The sequence below is a fragment of the Lethenteron reissneri genome, chromosome 2 (genome assembly GCF_015708825.2).
Source record: "Lethenteron reissneri isolate LAM-NWPU_2019-01 chromosome 2, ASM1570882v1, whole genome shotgun sequence".
Classification (NCBI taxonomy): domain Eukaryota; kingdom Metazoa; phylum Chordata; class Hyperoartia; order Petromyzontiformes; family Petromyzontidae; genus Lethenteron; species Lethenteron reissneri.
In genome coordinates this window covers 11754047-11776714 of record NC_083780.1, presented here as the reverse complement: position 1 = coordinate 11776714, position 22668 = coordinate 11754047, and the positions used below count along the sequence as shown (strand labels likewise).

At 52.8% G+C, this 22668-nt stretch overlaps 1 protein-coding gene across 1 annotated transcript; it reads right to left on the bottom strand.

Annotated features, from left to right (window-relative positions):
• Positions 1-1255: 1255 nt before the first annotated feature.
• On the bottom strand, positions 1256-14739 carry LOC133343773 (charged multivesicular body protein 2a). Its single transcript, XM_061553595.1, has 6 exons — positions 14509-14739; positions 10680-10857; positions 9641-9820; positions 8912-9042; positions 6743-6804; positions 1256-2975 (listed from the first exon to the last, which is right to left on the bottom strand). The coding sequence occupies exons 2-6, from the start codon at positions 10845-10847 to the stop codon at positions 2851-2853; spliced, it is 666 nt and encodes a 221-aa protein (XP_061409579.1). The 5' UTR covers positions 10848-10857; positions 14509-14739; the 3' UTR covers positions 1256-2850.
• Between the last annotated feature and the right edge of the window lie 7929 nt (positions 14740-22668).

Below are 22668 nucleotides of genomic sequence, written 5' to 3'. Positions count from 1 at the left end.
CCATGAGATGAAATATATTGCCAAGAGCTGGGTTATCTTGCCATGAGCTGGGACATCTTGCCATGAGCTGGAATATCTTGCCATGAGCTGGAATATCTTGCCATGTGCTGGAATATCTTGCCATGAGCTGGAATATATTGCCAAGAGCTGGGATATCTTGCCATGAGCTGGGACATCTTGCCATGAGCTGGAATATCTTGCCATGAGCTGGAATATATTGCCAAGAGCTGGGATATATTGGCAAGAGCTGCGATATATTGGCCTGAGCTGGAATATCTTGCCAAGAGCTGGAATATATTGCCAAGAGTTGGGACATCTTGCCAAGAGCTGGCAATATATTGTCAGAGCTGCACGAAGTGCAGAACCGAATGTTAATGTGACCAGGGTTTGTTGTTGTTATTCTAGTCATTGTTGACTGTAGAAGTAGAAAAACAATCACAACTCGGTCCACGTGTGCGAGTCTCTACGCATGACGATGGGTCTCTGTGCAAGTCTACGGTGAGCGGGCCGAGAGCAACAGTTCACGACTCTTCCAAACCCAGTTGAATCACGAGCATCTGAAACCAGGGTTTAAACCCAGGCTCTCAGCGGTGCCGGCTCCACGTCTCTAACCCCCTGAGCCACCGGCCTTCCATCGCAGCTGCCGAGTATCCCAGTGTAGGACAGAGCTTGGGCAATTGTCTGCGGCTTCTTGCCCCTCCGAGTCGCCCTCGGAGAGGGGGCGAGCGAAAATCGCGCGCCTCTGTAAAACCTACATGTATGCAATTTTCATGCTTGCGTGTAAGCCGTCAATGAACGTGCAAACACGTGGGACAAAAACAAGTACTGAAAAAAACTTGAACCTGTGATTAACGACTGCACCGCATCATCCTCAAATTACATTTGGTTCTGCGCTTATCTCCATCACGGCCGAGAATCAGAACATTGCCTCGACCGTCACGTGACCCAACGTCGCCTCTCACGTCGCAGAGCGAGTGGAAAGCGCTGCCCTCTTCGCTGTGCGTGTGTGGCTCAGAGAGGTCACTCGTTGAAGGGACCTCAGAGGTCGCTTTGCGATATCCGCTTGTGGTTCTGTGGGGGGGGGGGGGGGGGGGGGGGGGGGGGTTGGCGATCTCCAACGGGGCAGGGGTGGCGCTGCTCTGTGAGAAATCCGAACGGATTCCTCGCCCCCCCTCACGAGGATGCAGACCGGTGCCAAACGGAGACAAACGGAGACAAACGGAGACAAACAAACGGAGAAGCTCCAACAACAAAAACGTGTTCCGATTAAAGTACGAACGGGCCGTTTTAATGAAATGGCAGAAGCCTAAAAACGTTTAAACTGCAGCAAGTATCCGGAACAGCAAATATAAACGGGCAAGTGTCCCAAGCATGAACGTAAAACAACAAAAGCCACTTCCAAAACGAGCCAAGCTTTAGTGTGTAGCTATTTCACTATGTACATCACGTGTGTCAACGGGGAGTGGTGGACGATCAGCGGCGCAGCGGACGCAAGTTTCATTCACGACCGTGGCCAACATCAGCGGAAGATGATATCGGTCCTGGGCCTCCCCTAGATCGACTCGGCCTTAAAACGAGTTAACTGGTGCGTGGCCAGGCGTGCAGATCGTCACGCCAGCCCCACCCCCCCCCCCCATTTGGTGCACCCGTACCACCCTGGACAGACGCTTGCCAACAGCACAGCCAGTTAACGGCTATGGGGGGGGGGGGGCGGGCGGGTCGCTGCACAGCGCCCCACAAGGCCGGTGACACAGGTTCAATTCCGGACCATGGCCGTCAACGTTACGCCGATTAGCATCCGAACCTGGCATGGATCACACCCGCGCTTCCCCCCCCCCCCGCCCACCCCACCAAGGTCAACCCGACCTCAAACGCGTACTGGAAATGGTGCGCTGGTGGAAGTCGGCACGGGCTCAGCCGTCGCCGGCGCAAGCAACGAGCGTTCGCTTTCAAATGTGTCGAGACGACGGGACGCAGGTCGCTTGCCGCAGCGTGAAGAGGCTGCAAGGCGCCCCCCGCGGGCGCTGAAGGAGGTGGCTATGGAACGCAAATTGACTTTAATCTTGATTTGTCTTTCACCCGAAGACGATCGCTTGTTGTCGCGATCGAAACGTCGTGATCGGTTCTTTTTATTTTCTACCTACGTGACTTTACCGAAAGAGCCAAAGAGTACAAATGTACTTTTGGCCATTCTTATCATTCTTATCATTGTTATCATTCGTATCATTGTTATCGCCTGCTTAGCCACCACGTGTCCCGAGGGCCCCAAGGCAATGGCCAATGTGGATTCTCCCAGCGCCATTTGTACTCCGATGCGCTGAGCGCCTCTCTCTCCGTTTGTCCTGGCGCGACTCTAAACGCGCCGCCATCTACACGCTCTCTCACCCCCCTCCCCCATCCTCCTCTCAATTGGGATGAATCTCCTCGTGTTTGTGTCCAATATCAAGACCGTGGGATTCAGCCGATGCGCGATTCATTGGTGCCGCTGCTCTCGACGCGAGATGCGTGAAGAGACTCGGTGTGTCGGGTGTCCGAGAGAACTGCCGTTGGGGCTTCAGCGTACGGCGAAGACTTCGGGGGCGAGCGTTCGGGGCGCCGCGTGAGAGCGCACCGTGTCTAAGCTTAAGTGTACCGTGCTGAGAATCCAAGCGTAACGCTTTAGACCTCGGGTGTCTCGTCAACGAATCTCGGCGTGGCGCGTTCAAGCGCAACCCAGGAGCTGCACAGGCACGTCACGAACACCACGAAGAGGCCTCACCCGCCACCTCCACGCCGACCCCCCCACCACAGCGCCACTCATCCCTCCCCCCCCCCACCCCCCCCCCTTTCCTCTGCACCCCCCCCCCCCCCCTAATCACGCCGCAGGTTGTTGAGTCGCTCTTCCAGGTCGGCGTCGGCATCGGCGACAGCGGCGGCGGCGGCCTCGGCCTTCTTGCCTGCGGCCACGCTGAGCGAGCCGCCTGTGGCCGGCAGAGCTGCGGCGGGGGGTGGGGAGGGGAGACACACGGAGAACACCGACACTCACAAAAAGACAAAGATCCCCCGTGTAGCCTTAACAAACTGGAGGGGCAAGTGCTGTCAGCGAGCACCTACGAAGGCCGGCACGGCACACGAGGAGGTGGGTGGCCAGCACCACGCCCGGCCGCATTGTGTCTTCCCAGTGGCGATGTTTACGCACCGCACCAGGTACTCATTTGAGGCTGAGTCGACCTAGGGGAGGCCCAGGACCGGTTCAGATCATCGTCACCGGCGTTGGCCGTGAGCGGGAGTCGAACCCGGGTCGCCGGGTTCGTGGAGCAGCGCAGCGCGCTAACCACTACACTACTGCTCACACAGAACACCACCAGTCACGCACGCACAGATGGGACTAACACACACACACAGCTGGGAACACCAGTCAGGCACCCACAGACAGTGTGGTGTGCTCAGACTGATTGGCGCGCAGGTGCATGCGGGGGTCATTTACACACGGACAACGCTGAGGGGTTGGCGGCAGCCGATATAATGATTGGTAATTGATTTTTGGGTTAGGTCGCATAATGGTCCGAGAAAAAAAATCTATTATGAATGTGTGTGTATGTGTGTGAGTGAGTGTATGTGTGTGTGTTGTCATCTCAGTCAGGCAACCCTTGGCACCTGGGTCTGTCCGGTGATCTCCTGCCAGCAGCGGGCGTTCGACACTTCCCGTGGTGGTCTCAACGTGCACATAGCCTGGCACAAGCGCCGTGGTGACGTCACCGCCACTTAGTGGCGAATGGCGGGTTGCTGTTGTCGATCGCTTGTGTTGTGCTGTGTATTTATACATGTCGAACTAGGATCCATATCTAACAGAGAGGAGCCTTGCCTACAAATGTCTGGCAGCTCACCAGTAATGATCTGAACCGGTCCTGGGCCTCCACTAAGTTGAGTCGGCCTCAAATGGGTAACTCCCAACCTAGGCCTCGGCAAGGCAAGGTAAAAGTGTAAAAACAACGAGCCTACCTTTACCCTACCTTTTACCTTACCCCTTGGCATGTCGACGCCTTTACCCTTTGACCCGGTAAAAAGGGTACAATTACCTTACCTTGAAGAGGCCTATCCCCACCCACTCATCAACCCCCCCCCCCCCAATCACCAATCCCCCCCCCCACCCTCCCCCCAACCCATTCACCCACCGACCCACTCGCTCACCCCCCCCACCTATGTGTTGTGTTATTTCTACCACGCGCATTTACTGTTTGAATTCTCCCCATGGGTTTCACACATCTTTTGCACAACAGAGCGCCGGGTTTGATCTGAAGAGATGCGGGCGGGGGGCCAGGGAGAGTTTGGGGGGTGGGGGTGGCAAGGGGCGGGGTGGGGGCTGGGGGGCTTTGTGTACGTTGTGCCAGCGGGCACGCGCAGGGAGGGTTAATGTTCCAGGCAGAGGCCCTTTAACGGAGCAGCGAGCGAGAGAGTGTGAAAGAGGGAGGATGACAGGTCAAGCGTAAAACACAGAGTTTTTTCTGTGGTTGAACATCAAACACGGTCCTTGCACACGGGCACGGGTATTTCTGTGTGTGCCTAAACTGCCCGTGCCTGTGTGTGTGTTGAGAGAGGGTGTGTGTGTGTGCGTGCATATGTGCATGTTGAACGTGTGTTGAGTGTGCGCTCGCGTGTGTGCGTGCCCGCGCGCGAGTCTTCCTGCAGCTGCGCTACAAACCCCGGCGACCAGAGTTCGATTCCCGCTCACGGCCAACACCAGTAACAATTATCTGAACCGGTCCTGGGCCTCCCCTACATCGAATTGGCCTTAAAAATAAGTATCTGGCACGATGTGTAAACATTGCCACTGGGAAGACAAAGGCGGTCGGGCATGGTGCTGGCCACCCACCCCCTCTTGTGTGTCATAGGTGCTCGCGAACAGCACTTGCCCCAACAGTCTGTTAAAGGCTATTAGGGGGATCTTCGTCTTTTTGAGTCTTACTGCCGCATGTGTGTGCGTGCGCGTGTGTGCGAGCCTTACTGTCATGTGTGTGTGTGTGTGCGCGTGTGTGCAAGTCTGTCGCGTGTGTGTGTGCGCGTGCGAGTCTTACTGCCGTGTGTGTGTGTGTGCGCGTGTGTGCAAGTCTGTCGCGTGTGTGTGTGTGCGAGTCTTACTGTCGCGTGTGTGTGCGTGTGTGCGAGTCTTACTGCCGCGTGTGTGTGCATGCGCGTGTGTGCGAGTTTTACTGCCGAGTGTGTGCGTGTGTGCGTGTGCGCATGTGCGCCTCAACAACTCCACCGCATGTCTCTCACCGGTCTAATCGTCCACCCCCCCTCCCACTCCCCACCACTGCCCCCACCCCACCACTGCCCCCCACCAATGCCGCTCCCCCTCTCCCCCACTTGTGTTTTTATTGCGCGCTGGCAAGCGACGAGCTGGCACGCGACGCGCTGGCATTTAAACCAACGCCACCGTTGCACTTCCGGCAATGTGTGAGAATGTGATGTGCCATGTGCAGCACTGTCATAATGATAATGATGTCAAAGGGCGGGCGGGCGGGTGGGGGGTTGTTTTCCCATACTTCATCAGTGCAGGCCGTTGAAGACGTGGGGGGGGGGGCAAGGAGGGAAGTCAGAGGAGAGGTGCACGGGGAGGGGAAGGACCGACTCGGATATCGCTCGCCACCGATGTTAGCCACGCCCGGGAATCGAATTCAGGTCCTTAGCGCAGCGCGCCAATCCGCCCCGATCCGAACACCAGGTTTAGAAATCGGCCACACATTGGAAATCTCCGAGGAATCTCCCACAGAACCGCCACGTGCAGCAACTACGCCGAGCTACGTGTCGGTAGCGCAGGGCGCTTAGCGGTGCGCCGCTGCTACCGGCACCACTGGCAGCGCACGCCGGCGACCCCGCGCCGTGGAGGGAGCAGCGAGGGCTGGTGGGGGATCATCCAGCTGCACCCTTGCTAGCCAGGAGAAAGCGGTACAGGCAAGTGCGGACTAAGCGCCACCCATTCCATCTGCATGGGATAGAGTGCTGCCCCCTCGCACGCGTTGGGCATTCTCTGGGCGATTCAGTTTCCTCCTACGTGTATTAACACTCGTTAATTTACTGAAATTAGCTTAATATATAGAGGGCTGCAGAGCTCAGGCAATTGTTAATAGCACCGCCCTGGCTGCTGCTACCTCCCCCCGCTACTCGTCTGCGCTTCCAAGTCGCGCTCCCTCTCCGTTCGACGGCGATGAGCGAATACCGGTGGGGAGGAGGGCAACGGCAGTGGCACAGCGGCACAAGTTTAAATTACAAATAACAACAATAACAATCATAAGAGACCCAAGAAAAGCCAGAACAGCTCCCATGCTGTAAACACGCGTCGAGGCTTTCCGCGACATCGTCAGCCCGACACGCGCGAGTCGTGCCGCGTCTACGAGCAAGCACTTGCCGTGTACGCACCGCGCCAAACCCCATCAAACGACGTAATTGTCTCCGCTTTTCTGATCCAATTACTCGCCGTTCTTTCCGCTCCGCGCAGCTCTCCGCGGGAGGGATTCAGAGTGAGCGGTCGGAGCGCGGCTCGGGGTCCCGGCGGTCGTGCACTCGCTGCAGAGGTTCGTATCTAGTGGGGCCACCCTAGTTATTACTGCGGTGTGTGTTATCACTCGGTGGGTGGGTGGCTGGGTGGGTGGGTGGATGGATGGGTGGGTGGATGGGCGGGTGGTTAAGTGGCCGGGTGGGTGGCTGCGTGGGTGGGTGTCTGGGCGGGTGGCTGGGTGAGTCGCGAAATGAAACGACTCACTCGAGAGTTCGTCCGTGAGGCCGAGTCCCAGCTCGTCCAACACCTGGCTCACGATGGCATCACTGCACGCACACGTGCACACGCACACACACACACACGCACGCACACACGCACGCACACATGCACGCACACACACACACACGAAGCCAACGGTCAAACATCGCTCGCCCCCCTCCCCACCACCACCTGTGTAGCATTCACCAGCCTGCTGGGGCAAGTGCTATTGGCGAGTAACACCGATGAAAGTGCCTATGATGGGGTGGGTGGCCAGCACTACCCTCGGCCACCTTTGCCTTCCCAGCGGCCATGTTTTTGTGACACACCGCATCGCGTAATCATTTAAGGCTGAGTCGATCTAGCGGAGGTCCAGGATTGCTTCTAATATCCACCACTGTTAAAGGTCGCATGCAGGAATTGAATTCGGGCCTCCGGGTTCGTAGCGCAGTACGCTAACCACGACATTACACTGCTCCCCACAGCGCTGCACGGACACGCACACAGACACGCGCGGAGACAGACACAACAACAGCCGTCACCGCCGCCGTTCACCACGAGTGAGTGACGTCACCACGGCGATTGTGCTGGGCTAGGCGCACACGTTGAGACACACAAAGACACGCACACACACGTACACAAGCCACGCAAAGAAACAGAGACGCAAACAAGATGAGACACACACAGAGACAAAAGCATGGAGAGAATGCTTAAAAATCCACAATGCTTATGACGCACGTGCATGAATCCACAATGCCGCGAATTACTCCAGAACGTTTTGGTTAATCCGTACTTCAATCTTTATTTGAAGCTTTTGTGACTGCAGGAATCCATACCCTTTGGTACTTTCGGTAAAGTCATGTGGGTAGAAAAATAATAAAATAAATAAAAAATGTAAGAAAATACAATTATTCTTTCTTTTATTTTATTATTCTAAGAACCAAAGAGTAATCCATACTTAGCGATGGTAATCCATCCAAAATAATTGAGCCCTTATGTATTTCCACGAGCCTATAGCCCCCGTGTGTATCGCAGTTAATCAGAAATATTCAATCGAAAATAATGACCCACTCATGATCATTAATGAAGGGGTGGGGGCGGGGTCCACATGAGTGACGTCATCAGCTCATGATTATTGATGAGGGGGGGGGTCGCATGTGGAGTGACGTCATCCGATTATTAATGAGGGGGGGTGCCCCATGTGGAGTGACGTCACCCGCTAATGATTATTAATGAGGGGGGGGGTGCCTCACGTCATCCACTCATGATTATTAATGAGGGGGGGGGGTGCCTCACGTCATCCACTCATGATTATTAATGGGGGGGGGGGTGCCTCACGTCATCCACTCATGATTATTAATGAGGGGGGGGGTGCCTCACGTCATCCACTCATGATTATTAATGGGGGGGGGGGTGCCTCACGTCATCCACTCATGATTATTGAGGGGGGGTGCCTCACGTCATCCACTCATGATTATTAATGAGGGGGGGGGGGTCGCATGTGGAGTGACATCACGCGCGGGACACACACACACACAGCTTTTTTGGCTTGTTATATTAGTTGCCGCGTTGATTTCTATATTAGCTTTACTTTCCATAAAGGTCCAAATGAAAGCTAATTTGCGTACACAAATTTTCGTTTCCGCTCCACGTTCTTCATGCGGAATGACGTCACCCGTTCATGATTATTAATGACGGGGGGGGGGTCCATATGGAGGACCCCACCATTCAGACGGTCTCCCCGACAGACCTGGTCTTCACCTAAGGATGGCTGCTTGCGTTGTGGCCGAAACGTTGTGAGAATTATTTTATTATGTTTTATTTTTTTTATTTTATTACTTCCCTTCTACGTGACTTTACCGAAAGAACCAAGAAGAAGGACCCCACCTGTTCATGATTATTAATGACGGGGGGCTGGTCGACGTGGAGTGACGTCACGCACGTGAAACACTCACATTCTTAGCTCACGATATTAGGGATAATCCAGGTTGTTACCCTATAGGACAATAGGATCGCGAGAGGTGACGGTGGCTTGGGGACAAGGCCTTGATCCAGCAGGGGACTGACCACGGCTGATTGAAGACGACGATGACGACGATCTATCAGATCGTGACAAATGACAATCGCGGTGGGCGCTTCCCCAACGCGGCGCACGCGACCCCCCCCCCCCCTCACCTCTCCTCCTCGTCGTCCTCATCGCCCATGGCGTCGTCGATGGCGTCGTTCATCATCTCCTCCTTCATGTCCATGATCTCCGACTGCTTCTCAAACTCCATCATGATCTTCTGGATCTGCGGCAGCTTGAGCTGGGTGTGCGACACGCGTGCCGACGGAGCGGAGTCATCGGTCACGAGCCGCGATGGGATCGCGAGGTGCAGACACGAAAGCGGTAGAACCCCCTTCTTAACGACCACCCCCCGTTAACCAGAGGTGTGGACTCGAGTCATGTGACTTGGACTCGAGTCAGACTCGAGTCATGAATTTGATGACTTCAGACTCGACTTGGACTTGCATAACAATGACTTTGTCCCACCTCTGAGGTGTGGACTCGAGTCATGTGACTTGGACTCGAGTCAGACTCGAGTCATGAATTTGATGACTTCAGACTCGACTTGGACTTGCATAACAATGACTTTGTCCCACCTCTGCCGTTAACTATGGGCCTCCATAGAGACGCAGGCATAGAGTCGGAATTTCGTCTTTAACGCATTTATTCGTTTGCTTCATTGCACAGTTATTTCGTGTCATTCTGGTGACCCGGGTCACTCGCACAAAATTCTTGTTTGGTAAAACAAAAACAAAAACTTGAAACTATAAACCCGCCGATTCGTTCATCGATTAAGCGCGATTCAAGTGCTCGCGAGACACGGCGCGTGCGAGGCAGCGGGGGCCCAGGGCACCTACTTGCTTGTTCATGGTGGCCATGGCCTTCGTGACGCCCTTCATGGCCTGGGCCATCGCGTTGTTGGACTTGAGCGTCTGGATCTTGAGGGACACGGCCTGGATGTTGGCTCGCATCATGATGAACTTCTTGACGTAGCGCCGCGTGCGGACCAGGTCCTTGGCCATGATCTTGACGGCATCCTGCCGGGGGCGATGGGGTCAGGGCGATGGGGTCGGGGCGATGGGGTCGGGGCGATGGGGTCGGGGCGATGGGGTCGGGGCGATGGGGTCGGGGCGATGGGGTCGGGGCGATGGGGTCGGGCGATGGGGTCGGGGCGATGGGGTCGGGGCGATGGGGTCGGGCGATGGGGTCGGGGCGATGGGGTCAGGGGCGATGGGGTCAGGGCGATGGGGTCAGGGCGATGGGGTCAGGTCAGGGCGATGGGGTCAGGGCGATGGGGGTCAGGGCGATGGGGTCAGGGCGATGGGGTCAGGGCGATGGGGTCAGGGCGATGGGGTCAGGGCGATGGGGTCAGGGCGATGGGGTCAGGGCGATGGGGTCAGGGCGATGGGGTCAGGGCGATGGGGTCAGGGCGATGGGAAACGCGACAAGGGAGATGGACACGGGGGACAGAGACGCACAGAGGGCGAAAGACACGGGCAGGAATAACGAGACACGTAGAAACAGCGAGACAGAGAGAGATCCACACACGAAGAAAGTAAGACACAGAGACCAAGACACAGAGCCACAAATAGAGAGGCAGAGATGAGAGACAAATACAAAAACAGAAAGATCCACACATGAAGGGCGTAAGACACACAGAGACAGAGCTGAGACAAAAATAGAGACACAGAGAGAGATATGGAGAAATAGAGGCACGTACACAGAGAGAGAGTGTGTCTGTCACATGGAGATCGGCACGTTCAATTCTCAAACTCAAAGTTGCCGACCCTTATCCTCCTCCACCCTGCACACGTGTCCCACCCATCACAACCTCCCAGCGTTTTCCTCCCACGTCCCATTCCCAACCGCCACCAAACGATTTCCATGCGCCCTCACCATCTGGCCGGCTTTGGCCATCTTCTTGATGTCAGCGATGATCTTCTTCTCCTGCATCTCCAGCTTCTGTCTCTCGCGGTCCATGTCCCTCATGGCGCGCGTGAGGGCTCGCTGGTTCTGCCGCAGCATCTGCTCCGGGGTCTTTCTCTTTCCAAACAGGCGGTCCATGGCTGCGTCTCTGCAGAAACACCGACGACGACGAGAACACCACCCAGCATCCACGGTAAGTCGGCAGGCAGCTCACGCGTGGTGGGGTTAATTGTGGGTACGCTACCCCCCACTTCTGACTAAAATTCCACTGGAAATTATTTATCGGTTCGTGATTTCGCGGAAACCGGTAATCGGTTCCCCAACCGGTTTCCTCGGTCACACGTGCCGAGCAGGTTTTCCCTGGCTGTGCCGTAGGGTGCTCCGATGTGTCTTTGGGGGTTTAAAAAATAAAACAAAAATAAATGAGTGGGGATGGAAAGGGGGGCAGGGACGAGCAGTCTATGGAGTCAGGCCCCTTCATAGTGCTGCTGCCCCCCCCCCATCGCCTCCCCACACACATCCTGCCCTGTCAACAAAAGAAGAGCAGTCCACTCTTAAAGACAAGGCCACTTGATCGTAACGTCCAAAGTCGACAGATGAACTCAGATTAAAGCCCACAGGGAAACATTCAAGCTGGCGCGCGTGCACGCCGCAGATACAAGTGAGGTTGGCCTGCTCTGTTTAACCAAGCGAGAACTCCAAGAGAGCGTCCAGACGTGTGTTCATCACGCTGCCATTGGCAAACAAAAAAAAACATCGCCAGCTTTGTGGACCATTCCCCTCTTAGCACCGCGGCGCGCGCGTCTGTGCACTGCGGCCACCGCAACATGACAAGCCACGTGAACTTTATGACGCATTCCAAAATAATTTCACCCCCCACCCCCCTCCCCCCGTCACTGAAAGAATAAAACCGAATGCGGAATGGGAGAGCGCCACAACGAGCACGCAGGGCAAACCGCGTGACGGGGCAAGAGAATCTTCTTGGTTCTTTCGGTAAAGTCACGTAGAAGGGAAATAATAAAAATAAAACATTCTAAAATACAATTCTCACGACGTTTCGGCCACAACGCAAGCAGCCGTCCCTCAGGTGAAGAACAGGTCTGTCGGAAAGACAGCGTCTGAATGAGCACCACCAAGCTTGGCAGCGTATATTTAAGCTGGGTTAGGGGAGGAAGAGCGCCTTGACAAAGAGCGATTCACACACACACACGAAGCAACATCATCGACCGCAAGCAAGCCCTCTCGTGTTCACGTGAGCTGGGAGTCGCGACTCGGTCGAACCACACTTTTGAAAACGTTCAATACGCAAAGCGTCAACGGACTCCGCATTCCTCGACGCAGACCTGGGAGTTGAACTCTTTTTTTTTACACGCTTTCATTTAACTCACTCTGTTTGTTGTTGTAGTTGTCGTTGTTGTTGTCGTTGTTGTCGTTGTTGTCGTTGTTGTCGTTGTTGTCATATCCTCAAATCTTATAACTCAATTTGTACCCACTTCCCAATGTGGTATCGACTGCAAACTTGGTATACTTACGTAATACTGATGACAATACTATACTCTATCATAAAAAATAAATATTTTTTTACATTCCTTTTTACATGTTATGTTTCGGCTTGGGTCTAATTGTCCACGCTCAACTGACGCTGGCTGTAATTGGCCACGGCCCTTTACGTTATGCCAAGCTTCGGGGCCACGTCCTGGAGTTGTAGAGTTATTCCATTACTAGCACATCTCATAAAAGCGTGTTTTTTTTAAAAGTCATTTTCAAATATTACTTATTAGGCGCTAGAATAGCCGCGGACACAGCAAAAAGCCTGTCGCACAGATCGTCGTCGGCAGGGCTGTCGGAACGACGCGATCTGCATCGGCAGGTGACGCTGAATGGCTGTCGCTGCGTTGTTTGTCATCGCGACTGCCCTGCCGGTCAGTCAGCCGGGGGGGGGGGTCGGTCACGTTACCCACCGCGCCTCCGATTGGGGAAACACGTCCGGTGGGTGACGTCGACCGTAACGTTGTGGCGACGTTGGGTGCTCACTCGCCATATGGCGCAAGAGTTTGTGTATTGAGTCATGCTTTTGCAATGATGACACCACCACCCAGGCTATTTATAGAAGCGATGGAGTTTATAAATAAATAAATACTTACATCTCCCAAGTTTTTTTGGGGTCGTACAGCGCGGATATTGCCGAGGAACAAATACTAGAACAGTGTGGAAGAGGAGGCCAAATACCCTCATACCTGTCAACCCCTTATCAGTGCCGCCTACCTTATTAGATCAATTTAGACCGTATTGGTGCACTTGCAAATCTCAGCGTTCATCCTACAAAGTCCCATCGCAAGTATAGAAACACAAATAGACACACAATATTATTTATTTGCCCGTATTGAAACGGCTGTACGCCGTTATGGACCTGAAATACGACATTTTTCTGCACGAGAATACGTGTGGTAACCTGTATGGGTTGACAAGCATGCACTGCCCCAGTGTTTCTGTATCTCACCGCCAGTGTCTCACTACCCAAGTGTCTCTGTACCGGTGTTTCACTACCACACCATTAAATTTCGATTTAAAGCTTTCGTGACTGCAGGGATTCATCTTCTTGGTTCTTTCGGTAAAGTCACGTAGAAGGGAAATAATAAAAGAATAAAAATAAAACGTAATAAAATACAATACCATACCCTTGTTAGTGCCCCATACCTTATTACAGACCAACTCAGACCTTATTGATCACCCCCTGCCCCCTTACGAATCTCAATGTCCATCCGGCAAAGTCCCATCACGAGTAGAGAGACACAATTAGAGACAATTGTTGTTGTTGTTGCTGCCCGCATTGACACGGCTCTACGCCGTATGGACAACGACAACTCAATGTCTCTGTGCAAGAGCACGTGGGTTGTCAACCCGTAAAGGGTTCATCAGCTGTGAAACACTCCAGGGCCCCGCTGCGCTAACCGCTGCGCCACCGCTCCCCCCACACTTCCCAAGTCGCCACTAAGTGGCGGTGACGTCACAAAGGCCCTCGTGCCATGCTAGGTGCACCAGCACCATCACCCCACCACCCCAGGTAACAGTTACCATGGAGATAGAGCACGAGCGAGGGCGTCTTACGGGCGGTGGCGATCGACCATGCACACAGCAACAACAACAGCAACAACAATAACAACAGCAACAACAACAGCAGCAACAACAACAGCAGCAACAACAGCAACAACAACAACAACAGCAACAACAGCAACAACAGCAACAACAACAGCAACAACAGCAACAACAACAGCAGCAACAACAGCAACAACAACAGCAACAACAACAGCAACAACAGCAACAACAGCAGCAACAACAACACCAACAACAGCAGCAACAACAGCAGCAACAACAACAGCAGCAACAACAGCAGCAACAACAGCAGCAACATCAGCAACAACAAAACAACAACAGCAACAACAGCCGCCGCCATTCGCCACTAAGCGGCGGTGACGTCACCACGGCGCCTGTGTGCCAGGCTAGGTGCACTTGCGACGCCAAATAAACGTGGACCCCCCCCCCCCCTGGTGGGGGGCCTTACGTCGGGGTCCGTACGGGGGGGCGGACGGGCGAGCGAGCGACCCACTGAGACCCGCGCCACGCTCGCGGGGAGAGGGGAGGGGGGGTGCAGGCGTCGTCCCTTCGCCCATCGCAAACACCTCGGCCACGACGAGGAAGACGACGACGACGAACGACGGCAGCAGCAGCCCCCTCTACAGACGGGCTGCTGCGTCCATCGAAAGGTTGGGGGGTGGGAGAGGGGCGCGCACACACGCACCTCAAAAGCTGTCCGCTCGCCTCGCGATAACTTCCACAGCAGCGGCGAGGTACGTGGGACGGCGACGGGAACGCGACAGCGGCAACGCGGAGAGGCCACGGGACACGTCCAGGAGGTGCGCGGTGAGGCGGCGAGCGGGAGAGATGCGCGTCAAAGGCCTCCACGAGCACCACCAGCACCACAGCCTCGTCGTCTGCTTCTTCTTCTTCCGGGTTTACGTCGCGAGGGGCGTGGCGAGGCGTGACGTCACCAAGGCGCGTCACGAGGCGCGGCCGCGTGACCGACGCGGGAGGGGGGTAGGTAGGGGGGGGGTGAGGGGTGGGGGTTGCGAAGGGGGGAGGGGGAGGGAAGGGGGGCGCGGGGGGTGGGGGCTGCGGGGGAAGGAGTGGGTAGGGGGGGTAAGGTGGGTGGGGGGAGGAGGGGGTAAGGGGGGTGAGGGAAGGGGTGGGGGGAGGAGGGGGTAAGGGGGGTGGGGGGAGGAGGGGATAAGGGGGTGGGGGGAGGAGAGGGTAAGGGGGGTGAGGGAAGGGGGTGGGGGGAGGAGGGGGTATGGGGGGCACGGGGGGTGGGGGTTATGGGGAGGGGAGGGGAGGGGGTAGGGGGCGATCAGGGGGTTGCGGGGAGGAGGAGGTAGGGGTGCGCGGGGGGAGGAGGGGGGTATGGGGGGCACGAGGGGTGGGGGCTGCAGGGGGAGGGGAGGGGGTGGGGGTTAAAGAGGCATCTCGTGTAGCCACAGTGAGACCTCGGCAGCAGGAGGCCACCACCAGCGTCGTCTAATTAACGAGCGAGGCGTTTGTCAATGACCAAGGGGCAGTGTCTGTAGATGTCTGCAGATATTAATAAAACCTCTCACACGACGCGGTCGCGTTGTTATTATGAAAGACAAGGTTTTGCTGGCTGGAAGCCATGCGCCGCCCAGCGTGCAGAGGGTGAGGGGGCGGTGGGGGTGGCGTGTTGAGAGGGGGAGGGGGGCACGCCATAGCCCAGAGGAAGGGGGCCCGGGTCATCTGTGAAGAAGAGCTTTATTGCTCATCGGATTCCTCCAGTATAAAACACATTGTCCTGCGGAGGGAGCTGGTAGGAACGTTGGGTTGCTCGGTCAATGGCCTGCAGGGTCAACGGCGGCGTGGTGTACTCCGCAAATATGGACGACTGTGAGGGCGGGCACAAGCCGGCGTGAATAGGTGAAACGTTGAGTTTTATAAGGGTACCACGGGGTGACCAGCCCCTCCCCATCCAGCCCCACCCCCCATTTTTTACCTACGTGACTTTACCGAAAGAACTAAGAGTACGTCAAATTACAATTAAAGTTGCATTAAAACGAACAGGTATCGGGTGTAGCTATTTGGGGTCACGGTGGGGGGTTGACCTTGCTCAGTCTGCGCCGTCTCAAATATTGGAGGAAGCAGCAACTCCGCCTGTGAGCGGCTGGCTACTGAGGAACGAGGCGAGAAAAAGTTCCGGGCAGAGATGACAGCCCAAGCTGCTGCTTAGGGGAGGGTGGCGACGTCTTTACAACTCGCTGGACCACACACACAGCGATGGCTTCCGTAGGACTGGAGGCATGCCCTGGTGGTCCCCTTTTTGCACGCTTTCATTTAACTCACTCTGTTGTTGTCGTTGTCGTATCCTCAAATCTTGTAACTCAATTTTAACCCACTTCCCAATGTGGTATCGACTGCAAACTTGGTATACTTATGTCATACTGATGACAATACTATATTCTATCATAGCAAATAAAAAATATATAATAATAAAATTCTGTGACGTTTCGGCTTGGGTCTAATTGTCCACGGTCAACTGACGTTGGCTGTAATCGGCCACGGTCCCTTACGTTATGGCAAGCTTCGGGGCCACTTCCTGGAGTCGTGGAGTTCTTCCATTACTAGTACATTTCATAATAGCGTGCTTAAAAAATATATATTATATTTATTTATGAGGAGTACCGCACTGATTGTAACAGTTACAGAGACACCTCTACTTACATTCTACTTACGAACTTTCAGAGATACGAACAAACCTGTCCGTATGTCCAGTCGCCTGTTCGGAACGAGAGTTGTAAGTTCAACCGCCGCGCAATAAATGGCGGTGGTGGCATCTGCATCTGCAGAACGTGAATAACCAGTGGCATCTACATCTGCAGAACGTGAAGAACCAGTGGCATCTACATCTACAGAACGTGAATAACCAGTATGCATCTACATCTGCAGAACGTGAAGAACCAGTGGCATCTACATCTACAGAACGTGAATAACCAGTATGCATCTACATCTGCAGGAGATTATACAACTCTTAAAGCCATTCCCCGTGTTTAGTGTACACGCCGTACACCATGTTTGCAATCGACAGGAGTAAAGTTGGACTTGCGAACGCATCGAGTTACGAACAGACCTCTGGAACCGAACTCGTTCGTAAGTAGAGGCGTGCCTGTATAGGGCCATCTCTACAACGACTCAGTGTGGCAAAAAAATAAATTTCTGGCAAAATGTATTCAACATCGCCGTGCCAGGCACGCTTAACGGTGGTTGCTATAAAAAAAAAACTGCTTTACGAACACGGTGACCCGAGTTCGATTCCGAACTCGGCAAGCCGAGGTCCATTCTGGATCACGGCCAACACCAATTACGATTATCTAAATCGGTCCTGCGCCTCCCCTAGGTCCACTCAGCCGCAAATGAGTACCTCGTGCGATGTGCAAACATCACCACTAGGGCGTGGTGCTGGCCACCCACCCCTCGTGTGCCGTTCTGGCCTTCATATGAGCTCGCTAACAGCACTTGGCCCAACAGTCTGTGAAGGCTATAAGGCGGATTTTTGTCTTTTTTGGAGCGGTGGTGCAGTGGTTAGCACACTGTGTTATGAGCCGTGGCGTTGTGGGATGTAATTAGCATGAATGACGCTATCTACAATGACGTTGTTATTATTATATGGCAGCAGAGGAGACGGAGCAACTTCTCACTGCGATGTATTTAACAAAACACTGCAGTTGCGTGACCCGTACGAATCAACGCACCTCCGATTAGCACGGTTCGGCTACGTGCAACATACACCGTAGGATGATTTTTTTTCTTCCCCCTTTAATCTTACACCTGGCTTTTTGTGCACCGGGCATATAAGGTACTCATAAATAATGAACGAGTTATTTCAGTAATTCATTAAACATATCATTCCCAAAACAGTGGGTTCATTGCAGGTTGCCGTGGCTTGTGCCGGGCCAGATTCCAATTGTGGTTTTCTCTATTATTAATAACATCACGCAACGACTTAAATTAATTACATTGGCCTCATACACGCCATGATTTATGGCCAATGCGGTTAAGGGTTTGAGGGCCGCAATAATGGACGGGATTTGTATTGGATGTGATGCACGTGGCGCGCGTGTTTACTTCTGGAAATGCGAGAAACAGTGGCACGGTGGTTGCCACCACTGCCCTTCGAACCCGGCAACCCGAGTTCGGTTCCCGCTCAGGGTCAACATCCGTGACTGAACATCTCAACCTGGCCTCCTCTGGATCGACTGAGCTTCTTGGTTCTTTCGGTAAAGTCACGTTAGAAGGAAAGTAATAAAATAATAAAAAATAAAACATAATAAAATAATTCTCACGACGTTTCGGCCACAACGCAAGCAGCCGTCCTCAGGTGAAGACCAGGTCTGTCGGGGAGACAGCGTCTGAAACGTCGTGAGAATTATTTTATAATGTTTTATTTTTATTATTTTATTACTTCCCTTCTACGTGACTTTACCGAAAGAACCAAGAAGATGAATCCCTGTAGTCACGAAAGCTTTAAATCGAAATTTATTTTATTATGTTTTATTTTTATTATTTTTTACTTCCCTTCTACGTGACTTTACCGAAAGAACCAAGAAGATGAATCCCTGCAGTCACGAAAGCTTTAAATCGAAAAATCGACTGAGCTGTTCGCAGAGCGCCGACTGTTGCGGTGTGTAAACAGCAGCGTTAGGGAGACAAAGGCGGCCGGGCGTGGTGGTGGCCCACCCACCCCCTTGAGTCTGTGAAATACCGTTCAGCAAATCTTTGTCTTTGTTGCTGGAAACATCTTGATAATCTAAGAGATAACGATGAGCGGTGGTGCAGTGAAGAATCCACGTGACCACGGGGAGAGAGACACGCAAACTCCAAATATGCTGACGTCGGCGACGGGATCGAACCTACGACCTCCTGTATACCAGGCGAGGGAGTTAACATCTCACCTCCGCGACGTCCTCTCATCGCGTCCCAGCAGCAGACCTCGACATTGGCATCTAGCTCATGAGCATATCTGCCAACGCAGAAGTATCGCCAATATCACGCGTCTCTGTCTTGTGGTTGTTGTTGTTTGACTTGCATCCCACTGGGATTTTTGCACACAGCGTTGGTGTACGGTGCTTTTTCTGCAATATTTTGCTGTCTTTTCTTGGATTTTCTGTTTGCACATAGTCACTTTAAGATGTTTTCTTGTTCATGTTTTTGTTTTTTGTTTGTTGCGGTTGCACCCGATTCAAGAGCCGAATGGCTCACAGGGCTATACCTAATAAATGAAACTTGAAAACTTGAAATACAAAGCGAGGTTGCCTCCACTTATTGCACTGGCTTGGGCTGGTTGATTTCGATCGATCAGGTGATTGGTTCGATTTTCCGCCGCTTTTAAGTGTCACCATCTTGCCAAGTGGAACCATAAAACACCCCCAAGTACTTCCACGGACAGCGTCAATGGGCGCTCCGTGAGTTACGGTGGCAGGCGCGTCATCTTTCATCTCGCTCGCGGTGCATCGGGGCGGCGGCGGCGGGGTGAGAGCCTCCCTTACGAGATATTTATATGGTTACTTTCTTGATGGCAAGAGGTATTTCTAAAGGTATTAAATACGCTCCGGCCACGAAGTTATTCTTACTACGCTTGCTTACCCCCTGCATGAGAGAAACATCACGGAGTCTACGGACCTCATTTATCAGGAGGGTCCTGCCAGTTTGTATTTTTCTCACAGCAGAGGGCGAGGTTGCTAGTCGTCATCCCGATTGAGTCATTTACAGCGGTAATCTCTGGTGCTTTCGGTAAAGTCACGTAGATATAAATAAAATAATGAAATAAAATAAAACACGACGTTTCGGGTCGCGACACAAGCGTTTGTCTTCAGGTGAGAAAAAGACGGACGCTTTTGTTGCGACCGAAACGTCTTGTTTTATTTTATTATTATTATTATTATTTTCTACCCACGTGACTTTACTGAAGGAACTAGAGAAGTATGGATTCCTGCAGTCACGAAAGCTTCAAATCATATAAATTTACAGCTATTTGGGGTTTTTTCCTCCCAGCATTCGAATGTTTGGCCAACACACCGGTGACATTGTGTGGTGTTGTTTGAGCGATTCGAGGAAACCGGTGAAACCCAGAGGAAACCCCCAGACCAGGGGGAGAGAATACAAACTCCACACGGTAAAGCGCCCGAGTCGGGGAATTTAAATGCACCGGCGAGACGACTTCTGTCGTTAAGACGGGGGCCGCGTTACAGCCAGACGAATGTTATCGTTCTAGATTTGAAGCTTTCGTGACTGCAAGGATTCATACTCTTAGTTCTTTGGGTAAAGTCACGTAGGTAAAAAATGAAATTAAAATTAATAAAAAATAAAAACAATAAAATCACGACGTTTCGGAGGCAACACAAGCTTCCGTCTTCAGGTGAAACTGTCACAGCAAAAAAAATCTGTATCAAGTGGTTCGTCCCCGGGCGCAAAATATCCTAGCTACGCCACTGGTCAAGCTGGTGCGGTGGTGTGTAGTCAACATCGCCACTGGTGGAGACAAAGGCGGCCGGGCGCGATGATTTTTATTGTTTTATTTTTAATAATTTTAATGTCATTTTTTACCTACGTGACTTTACCGAAAGAACTAAGAGTATGAATGTGATCGTCTCGTGTACAGCTACAACGCGTTATAAAGACGCGCCACACACTCGCGGCCGTGTTCCCACTGAAGGCCTTCCCCCCCCCCCCCTCCAATGCTGCACACGCGTTCCAACCCATCGCGGCCGTCCTCGTCAAATCGCCTCTAAAACACCACCTCCCATCTGCCATCTCCTCTTCCCAAGCTCCCAAGTTGCCCCCACTCCTAACCCTCCCCCCCCCCGTCCTTGCAACACGCGCGCGCCCCGCGCAGCGCGAAATCGATTTCGCCCGACTCAGCATCCACGTCGCTCACCTTGCCCATCTTCTCCTCCGATCGTCGGCGGTTTCCTCTCCTCGCCTGCCTCGCGGTGACATTCCTCGGCATCCGTCTCGGACACCGGTGCTCGGGTAGCACGGTGGGTGGTGCGGTGGCTTCGCTCGTACCTCGGACCGAGAAGGCCCTGGGTTTGATATCCAATTTTGGGGTATTTTCTGCGTGGAGTTGTATGCTCCCAACACCCCCGTTGTTCCTCCGGGTTCCATCCCAAAGCTCAATAAAAAAAAACCACACACAGTGGAACCGGTGTGTCGGCCAAAACCAAAACCACATCCCAATTCTGAAAAACTACTTGTAAATCACTCGATTGAGATCCCACGTGGCAAGCAGCAGCTGCTGCTGCATCGTCCCCCCCCCGCGCCACCACTCCCCTCTGCCGCGAAAACCGGGCAGGAGCCTCCCGACAACGAGTCTTGTGACTCGGCGAGACTCTCCTGGGTAAGCGAAGACAACATTGCCGCCAGACTTCCTTGCGAGCTGCTCCATAATCGAGGGGAAGGAGCGTGCCTCCTCCACTCTTCGTTTTCATTTCCGACGGCCCCACACAATCACGGGTGGAGGCGCGTTTCCGAATTGCGCGCAATGCTTTTATTCGTCGGTGCATTCGTTTATAGCGGTGATTTTTTTTTGTGTTTGTTTGTTTGTTTCATTTCACGATCGCCTCGCCATCGTTGCAGGCGCGTTGAAGTCACGACTCTAAAAAGTCTGCGTTCGTTCGAACAGAATGCTCACGACGCGTCCGGCGTCGTCACGCACCAGCATCGTACCACCCACGACGGCGCCTTCGTTTCGGCCGCGTCTCCGCCGTGGAGTGAGCGAGTCGACGGTGTACAGAGAGAAAGACGAACTCGTTTGATTGCCCGTGACCGTTAGAGAATGTTAATTCAGCGTTGGACGTGTATTTATTTATTCTAGATTTGAAAATTTCGTGACTGCAAGGATTCATACTCTTAGTTTTTTGGGTAAAGTCACGTAGGTAAAAAATTTAATTTAAATTAATAAAAAATATAATAATAAAAATCACGACGTTTCGGAGGCAACACAAGTCTCCGTCATCAGGTGGGACCGTCACAGCTAAATTTCTCACTTGATACAGCAAATTTAGCTGTGACGGTCCCACCTGATGACGAAGACTTGTGTTGCTTCCAAAACGTCGTGATTTTTATTATTTTATTTTTTATTTATTTTAATTTCATTTTTTACCAACGTGACTTCACCGAAAAAACTAAGAGTATTTATTTATTCCTGGGCATACCACTCGGCGCAAAAGCAGACAGCAAGCACGACTGCATTTCGCGATTCGCGTCGAAAGGCTCTCACATCAAACATTTCGTTTCTACTTCCATATCCCCGTTCATAAATAAATATTGCCGACATCATGGGACCTCCTTTGCCAGTACTAAAATATGAGAATAGGGTTTTCCCCCTTTTTTTCTGCCAACAAAACAGCTGTGTTAAGATGTTAAAACACCAAACTGAAACCTTTTACAAGGAATCATGTCTGCATTAACCACAATGCTTGTGGTCATAATGCAAATACAAAACGTACTCTGATCGTATATGCATTGTCTTTGAAACTGATTGGTCCACACCAGAGACAGCTTTCTTTTGAGCCTCGTCTCTGGTCTAACACCGTTTTGAAACTCGGCTTAAAAGAAAGCTGTCTCTGATGTGACGAGCGTATCTTCTTGTTTCTTTCGGTAAAGTCACGTAGAAGGGAAGTAATAAAATAATAAAAATAAAACATAATAAAACAATTCTCACGACGTTTCGGCTACAACGCAAGCAGCCGTCTTCAGGTGAAGAATGAGACACTACCAAACTAGGAGCTTATATATAAGCTGCATTGGGGGTTGAAGAGCGCCTTAACAAAAAGAATGTGCATGTGAAGAGGGATTTAGCATATTCATGGAAAATGCGTAGGCGTTGGGCGGGGGGGTG

Coding starts and splice junctions, on each gene's coding strand:
- LOC133343773 (XM_061553595.1), bottom strand. CDS start 10,847: ATGGACCGCCTGTTTGGAAAGAGAAAGACCCCGGAGCAGATGCTGCGG. Junction 9,821..10,679: donor TGGCCAAAGCCGGCCAGATG/GTGAGGGCGCAT, acceptor CGCCCCCGGCAG/GATGCCGTCAAGATCATGGC. Junction 9,043..9,640: donor TGGCCACCATGAACAAGCAA/GTAGGTGCCCTG, acceptor TCGCACACCCAG/CTCAAGCTGCCGCAGATCCA.